This window comes from Tauraco erythrolophus, chromosome 4 (genome assembly GCF_009769465.1).
Source record: "Tauraco erythrolophus isolate bTauEry1 chromosome 4, bTauEry1.pri, whole genome shotgun sequence".
NCBI lineage: Eukaryota > Metazoa > Chordata > Aves > Musophagiformes > Musophagidae > Tauraco > Tauraco erythrolophus.
Window position 1 is genome coordinate 69,806,959 of NC_141468.1, and position 7,768 is coordinate 69,814,726.

At 40.9% G+C, this 7,768-nt stretch overlaps 1 protein-coding gene across 1 annotated transcript; it reads left to right on the forward strand.

The window, feature by feature from the left end:
• The first annotated feature begins 251 nt into the window (after nucleotides 1-251).
• On the forward strand, nucleotides 252-6,261 carry SINHCAF (SIN3-HDAC complex associated factor). The gene is made up of 5 exons (XM_009981166.2): nucleotides 252-379; nucleotides 2,451-2,550; nucleotides 3,551-3,677; nucleotides 5,074-5,224; nucleotides 6,099-6,261. The coding sequence occupies exons 1-5, from the start codon at nucleotides 252-254 to the stop codon at nucleotides 6,259-6,261; spliced, it is 669 nt and encodes a 222-aa protein (XP_009979468.1).
• Nucleotides 6,262-7,768: the final 1,507 nt, after the last annotated feature.

Sequence of the window (7,768 nt, forward strand, 5' to 3'; positions counted from 1 at the left end):
CTGGGTATTGCTTCAAATTGCAACTGTTGTTAATTTTTTTTTTTTTTAATAAGGAAGTGTATTCTAAGTGCATCTGCTCTTCTGGGGCAGTGTGGGATAGAGGTATGGCCTAATCTAGCAGTTTCCCATCTGGAATTATAATTTACTTTTGGTTTGCCCAGTGAATTGCCCAGGTTTTTCTTTCAGTATCTAACAGTGACAAGTAACACCAGTTCCTGTTTGTTTTCACAGGCTACAGCTGGGAGGAAAAGATGTTTGGCTTTCACAAACCGAAGATGTATCGGAGTATAGAGGGCTGCTGTATTTGCAGAGCTAAGTCTTCCAGTTCTCGTTTCACTGACAGCAAACGTTATGAAAAGGATTTCCAAAATTGTTTTGGGTAAGATTCTTTTATTTAGTCAACATCGTGGGCAGTGATGGTGTTGATCTCAGGGCCGTGGACCTGACGTGCTGTCCCAATTGCTCTGAGGGACTGAAAGATTAGGTTAGCAGAGGTGGGTGGTGAGGGAAGGCTGGCTTCAGCTTCCTCGCAACTTTCTTGACCAGGCCAGGAGGGACTGGATCCTCTGCTGCTGTGTACAGTACCATTTGGTTGTCAGTCTGCTGTTGCTGCCAGTGGAGAGCTGCTGTAGTTTGTAACGGTGAAGTTCAGGCTCGCACCTCTCCCACCTCGCTGCATGTGCAGGGATTTAGACTCCTCTCACACTGTGTGTTTTGCACGTGTTCTGTAGAGGTGTAAATTCCCACACATGATGATAAATGGCACAGGTCCATGGAGCTCTTCTGTGGCTCTGAAGATTCAAGAATGTTAAATGAAACTTGATGGGTAAATATTTAGCACTTCCGGCCGGGTCGATGCACAGTACCTTGTTTCAGGTATTGGTGCCTTTGTTCAAATAGGGCGTATCAAGATGTTAGTAAAACTTCTTGTTGGAAACCCATTCTGATGGAAAGTGAGCATCAAGTAATTAGCTTTACAATTAGGTAATGTTGCATGTAATGTTACTTGAAAGCAATGGTAAGTGAAACTATAAATATCTGTGGTTTCTTGTACCAGCTACTGTGAACTTTTTAACTTTTTTTAAATACTTCCTAAGAACTTTGAAGTTATGTTTAAATTTGTGTCCCTGAATTTTCAGCAAAGCAAATTCTTCTGTGATAGCTTGTAATTATTTTTCACTTTGTTTATTTTGAGGGTTTTTTTCTGAGACAATAAGAATTTCTCCTGATTATGCTCTAGTTTTCTATGAAATTATTTCCCCTGGAAAAAAGTCTGTTGTCACTAGATATTTTCTGTATTCTCTTTCCAGTCTTGTTGGATTACCTCTTGTCAAAACCTTAGGCCCAAGTGGAAATTTCATGAATCTTACGAAAAACTATATATACATACCAATATTGCTGCTCTCATCTCAAGTACTTAACTTCATATGTGTAAACCTTTGCAATCCTTAAAAATGTTTCTATCTTCTCCCCTTTTTCTAGAAACACTTCTTTCAAGTATTGAAAGGAGAAGAATAGTGCTTTGTATTTACCATGGAATTTTGTATCTCAATCTCGTGCTGATGATTTTTGTTGTCATATTTCTTGGCTACCGTCCTTGACAGTGGAAAGACTGTGTGAAGGCCCATTGCATTTTTGGTTTGTGGGGTTTTTTTTTGTTAACTACAGTAAAGAGGCTTGCAGTATACCAGGGCCTTTGGTCCCGTGCTATCTGAAATATGTTTGCCAAGGTAAAAATGCAGTCTTAACCCTGAGCATATAATGGCTTATCTGAGCCTGCCCCGTTCATCTATAAATGCTTCAAAGTCTTCCTATTTAAATAGCTGAAAAATTCTGCAGTGTGTATTCCCTTTGTGTTTCTTTTAGCGTGGATTAGCAGTAGAGATGATTTCTGAAGAAAGCTTGTTAAAGGGAGCGAGTATTGCTGTCATTCCAGTGAATGCTGTTTCTGAAACCTTATCCTGTGCTTATACAGGAGTGTGTTAGATGGTATTTGTTACTCATCCTTGAAGCTCTGTGAGAAAGTTAAGAGCCGAATAAGCTTTTGTTGGATCTCTGAGGTCTGTTGTTCCCAAACATGCGTTCAAGGAATACAATACGGTTATTCCTCCTCCCTTCCTCTCCAGTCAAACCAGCCAACCCACTGGAACTGTGCAGTGTTTTTTTTCTTGAAGAAACAAAAACAACTGAAGATGATGGGACTGTTGTTTTGAGTGCCCCTCTGGAGGCAGATTACAACACTTTTTATTTCTGTATGGAAGAGTACTTTCTGAAAGTGAGACCTGGTCTTTAAATGGTAATGTTTGAGCACCCCAGATGAATTGTAATGCCTGAAAAACAGAACTTGAGAACCCTTCTTTTCCATCAATTTTCATGCTTCTTGCCATTATCAAGTGGGGAGTTGCTTTTATTAACTGTTGTCAAGTGATTTTTGCTTTTGTTTTTACCAGGCTACATGAGGCCCGCTCAGGAGATATTTGCAATGCCTGTGTCCTTTTGGTGAAAAGATGGAAAAAATTGCCAGCAGGATCCAAAAAGAACTGGAATCACGTGAGTCATTTATTTTTCTCCACTCCAAAACTAACTCAGCTCTGCCTTAGTCCATCCTGCTGGAGAGGGGAGGTGCTGGCAAGGATCTGCATTTCTAAATCCTTCCTGGAGTATTTCCTGGTACATGGCTGGGTTTGGTGTTTCCCCCATACTCTCCTTTCTCACCCTCAGCATCTCTAAATCCTTCCTGGAGTATTTCCTGGTACATGGCTCTAATCTGTCGTCCTTTGACTTGCGTGCAAATGGTGATTATGCAAGCCCAGGATGGAATCACAGACTAACTTACCTTGTAATTCCTTGTTTTCACAAGCTCATAAGTTTGTCCAAAAGTCTCTTATAACACTCAAAACATTTCGAGTTTGGCCTTTATCCAAAATTGGTTGCTTTTTTTTTTAGTAGTTTGAACAAGCAAGGTGACTTTCTCAAGCAACACATAAATCAATGTCATTTAGTCAGATAATTACAATGACTAATATCTCGCAGCTATTCCCACTCATATATTCTGTTTCGATACATCTAATTCAGTTTGGGCCTAAGGCTGGGAAGATGATCAGGATTCTTTGTGTATGTTATAATCTTTATTCAGGAAGCCTTGATGGTAATGGGAGCCAGAACTATGGTTATTACTACCACTAGTTTTATTCAGAAGTTAAATTGATGATTTTTTAAAAATACTCCAGGGCAAATGCTTGGCAGACACTCTTAACTGAGCCTGTATTGGTTTAAACAACTGTTGTCTACTACACTGAATTTGGCAAAAATAGGAAGAAGGCAATGGTTGAACTGAATGTGGTTTTTAAATAGTTTACTGCATTTTCCTACAGACTCAGCCTCTTACAGACCAGATTTAAATGAAACATGAAAGTATCGGTGCACAGAACTGCCTTGGTTTAACTAAATTGGCTTTGAACACCTTCACCTAAGTCCGTACAGGTACCTTGACTAGGGCAGTATCTGGGCATGATGCAGAAGTATTACACGTGCATTTTCTGTGTTCTAGGTGGTAGATGCCAGGGCTGGACCCAGTCTTAAAACAACATTGAAACCAAAGAAAATGAAAACTCTGTCTGGAAGCAGAATAAAGAGCAATCAAATCAGCAAACTGCAAAAGGAATTCAAGCGGCACAGTAAGTGGATCCAAAGAGATTTTGGCAATAAACTTTGGCCTTCCCTAACATAGCTTAGCGTTAACTGGTGAAGCTGAATCATCATCTAGATTGAATTGTACCTGCACACATTTGGGTGCTCCCATCCTCTGAGGACTTGGAGAGAGGGTTGAATGAGGAGGAAGAGCTTGTGTGCATAGTGGGCTGTGAGACAGGTGAAGAAGCAATGAGGGGGAGTGGGGAGCCTGACTTGAAAGCGTAGGCAGTTGTAGCTTATGTGCCACACTTAAATGACGTGTCTCTAGAAAGAACTTGGTGAGCAAGATCCTCATTGAAACTGAAGTTGGAAGAGGTTTCCCCTGCTCTCAGTTATGTGCTTTGGCCTTTTTCAGCTCTCTTTTCCCAAGAAGCTCTGTTGATACTGCTATCAGTCGTCTTCTTCCATATGTGTTTTCAACCCAGGCTTTCTACTTAGCCTTGATTTTTTATTTTTTTTTTTTTTACCCCCTTTAAATTCTGCTGTATTTCCTTTGTATAGTTTCCTTGCACCTTTCTCTGCTTAATGAATTCTTTCCACTAGCATTTAGATTCTTCAAATGATTTGGATTCATAGCTTTCCAACAAAGCCATCTGCCAGTTATGCTCTAAATATATGTCGGTACTTTAGGTTTTTTCTCTAAAGCAAACTTTTCAGCTTCTTGACTGTTGCTGACTTGGTTTTCTCTCTCTCTTTCAATTATCCTACCCGGCCTGAAGGAAAAGCTCTCCAAAGAATCAGTAAAGGCCCTGGCCCAAAGAGCTTGTATCTCCTCCTATTTCAACGTGCTACACCTAATGCAATTGTGTCACTGTAGGTGCTAGAGATGGTAACTAAAAGGTAGGCTAGTAGACCCTCTGTTAAGGTGTGAGTCTGTAGTTCATAGTCTCCATCCAGCAAAAGCTCAATACTACCTAACTAACCCATTGCACTAATGAGAAGAGCTTTGCAAGACTTTAACTGAATAGGTAAGAAAGGAGATAAACAGTAAGAGAGAAAGTACTATGTCTGAAGCACAGATCCCTATTGTCTTCAAGGATATTCCAGTGATTCCAGAGCAGGACTAGGATCTTGTCCACAGTGTCACCTGCACAGGCTATGTTTGAGAGCCAGAAACTGAAGCCTGATCCTGAACCTCTTTGCAGTCCCTTGTGTAAAAGGAACCTCTCCAGTTCTGAGATCTGTCTCCCAAATGCTGACAGTGTCTCTATTGAAATCGGCAGGGACAAGTGAAAAATGGGTTGTCGTTGTTAGGTTTTTCTTGTTAATTAAAAAAAGTCTGTCCCTCTTCCCTATCCGCATGCGACCTTTTACGAGTCAGGAAGAGGATAAGTCATTGGATGCGTGTCCTGATTCTTGCATTTATTCTTTCCCCTACAGATTCTGATGCCCACAGCACCACTTCGAGTGCCTCCCCAGCTCAGTCGCCTTGTTACAGTAACCAGTCTGACGAAGGCTCTGACACAGAGATGAGCGCTGGGTCCAGCAGAACACCAGTTTTCTCCTTTTTAGATCTCACGTATTGGAAAAGGTAAAAAGCAACAGAAGGGGCACTGTGTGCAGACAGCAATCCTCTTCACTTACATGGCGCATGATTATGCGTCTTCAGGAATTTGCTGCTGCTGAACTTAATATCTGAACTTAATATAATTTAAGTCACAGAGTATTATACAATATCTGTGCATCTTTGGAAAGAAATGCCATGTGTTTAAGACATTTTGCCCTATCTCCCTCCAGTTCCCTAAATACTAATACAATTGCTGGAAAATATCTTTACGTTTTTGGGAGTTACAGATAATATTCTTGGCTGTCATTATCTTGTCTTAAAACTGCTCCGTAAACGTGGTGTGTTACCAAGTACAACAGTGCTCTCAGCTTGCTAGCAAAACATAGCATTTGATTGAGTTGACCTGTGATGGTAGTCATTAATAAAAACAAAAGTCTGGAGTGGGAGGAAAACCACAAGATTTTCTGGGAGCTGAGGAGATTGTTATCTTTTATTGCCTGTTGTGACACACTAATCCCTCGTTTAGCTAATTGCTCTATTGAGATTGTTGTGACTTTGCTGCCTCCTCTCAAATAGTGTTTGCAAGTGCATTGTAGTCAAGGCTAATTCAGCCCAGACAGTTGTGGGCTCAGTGTATCTGAGACTTCTCTGGGAAGCAAAATGGGAGACTTAGTTTTGTATAGACATGGGTTTGGTTTGGGTATTTTTTTCTCTTACGCCCCCCCGGTGTTGTGGATTTCGACACAGACTTCTCTTTGAGCAGCTTTTTCCCTCCTATCTTCTGAGCTGGAGGCTCAGAAAAGTAGTGTCTTGGGTCAAACTGGTTTTTTGCATTTCTATAAATTCTGTATATGCTAAACACAAACTATCTTGTCTCTCTGCCTGCTGTTCCTTTCAGGCAAAAGGTCTGCTGTGGAATTATTTACAAAGGGCGTTTTGGGGAAGTCCTCATAGACACTCATCTCTTCAAACCTTGCTGTAGCAACAAAAAGTCTGCCACTGAAAAGCCAGAACAAGAAGGACCACAATCTCCAGCAATCTCCACTCAAGAGGAGTGGTGACTTCCTTGAATAGCTGCAGAAGGTTATACAGATCCTCTTATTCTCTGGAAAAATACTAGAAAAGTGACTGTTCACTTTGGACACCTGCTATGCTGCCAAAAGACTATTCCCTAGAACTGTTTTGGGTTTTACTGCTACAATTCCACAAACTCTGAAGCCAGTTTGTATCCTCTCAGAAAGACTGTACATAATATTTAAGATGCTATGGAACACTTAAGCAAAGCTGAATGCTGCTGCAGGGTTTTCTAATCTTCCCCTCTCTCCCCCCCACCACTCGCTTCACAAGTGAATATGAGGATGGGGTTTTGTATATTAAAGTATATGTAGTTTTTGTTTCTGTATTGAAAGAAGCAGTGGTTGTAAGGCTTTTTTTTTTTTTTTAAAGTTGGTTGGTAACCTCCCCTTAAATCCCCAAGAAAATATTTCATTCTTAGACACGTATGAGTCAATAAGATTAACTAATACATAGAAATGTTATAAGTCACCTCTCTAGTTATATAAATATATATCTATTTTTAAAGGTGTGGAGATCTCACCCTATACTACTGACGTAACAAAGACAAATGTTTCATCCCTCCTACGTGACACAGACTGGTAAACTGCAGACGCCTCTACAAGTGGTAGTTATCCGAGAAGGCCCCCAACATAAAGTGCTCTTCAGAAGGGGTGGGAGAGGTCTCCTCTTTAGCTAAGGAGGAAGATTTACCTAAGAATTTAACATAATGAAATGGGAGGCTACTTTGTTTTAAGTCAGCAGCAGGCACCCTGGACTTCATGTAGTAACTGACTGATTATTAGAGATGGACCAAGAAAACATCTTGATGCCCAGGTTAGGTCTAGATAATGACCAAAACTGAGTAACGGCTATCTGTTGGCCCAGTGCAGCTGAATCATGACCACAGACCGGACTTTCTGCTGGTTTTGGATCTGATGTAGAACCAAACCCCTCACTAAACAAGTCAGGCTCTGGTGCAGGGACATAGTCTCATTGCAGCCTGAGGTCTGGATTGTTGTTTTGGAACCCTTCCTCTGCAGTGCTTCTCTGGTTTTGGAGTTTTGTTTTTTTCATTTGTTTGTTTAAACAACCACCAGATCAATGCTTTTGTGAATACTGAATATGAAACGCTTTAAGAATGGTGCTGTACTGAATCGAGGCAGCTCTGTTTGCATATGTGATCAAAAGATAGTATTTCCTACATGGGTTCCTAGACAAACTCATGCGCAAACCGTTGTGACACTCCTTCAAACTCCACTTTGCCTGTAGGGTGGAAGCAGCTTCCTGGAAGAGTGTGCTGCAGTTTTAGCTCCCCATTGCTTCGTGTTCTCTTTATGAAGGTTTAACTTCTTGTGTAGGTTGGGAATTCTGCTGTATTTTTTTTTCCTGTTTTCGGGGGGAGGGGGGATTTTTCTTAGTATTACTCTTTTGGGATATTCTTCAATGGATTGCTACAGGCTTTCCTTTTTGTGAGAGTCATTGGCATAATGCTGTGGAGGGATAGGGGTTAGG

What these genes read in the sequence shown, in the direction of transcription:
- SINHCAF (XM_009981166.2), top strand. Translation starts at nt 252, where the DNA reads ATGTTTGGCTTTCACAAACCGAAGATGTATCGGAGTATAGAGGGCTGC. An exon ending in CCAAAAAGAACTGGAATCAC is followed by an intron (nt 2,551 to 3,550) that starts GTGAGTCATTTA and finishes TCTGTGTTCTAG; the next exon opens with GTGGTAGATGCCAGGGCTGG. An exon ending in AAAGGAATTCAAGCGGCACA is followed by an intron (nt 3,678 to 5,073) that starts GTAAGTGGATCC and finishes TTTCCCCTACAG; the next exon opens with ATTCTGATGCCCACAGCACC.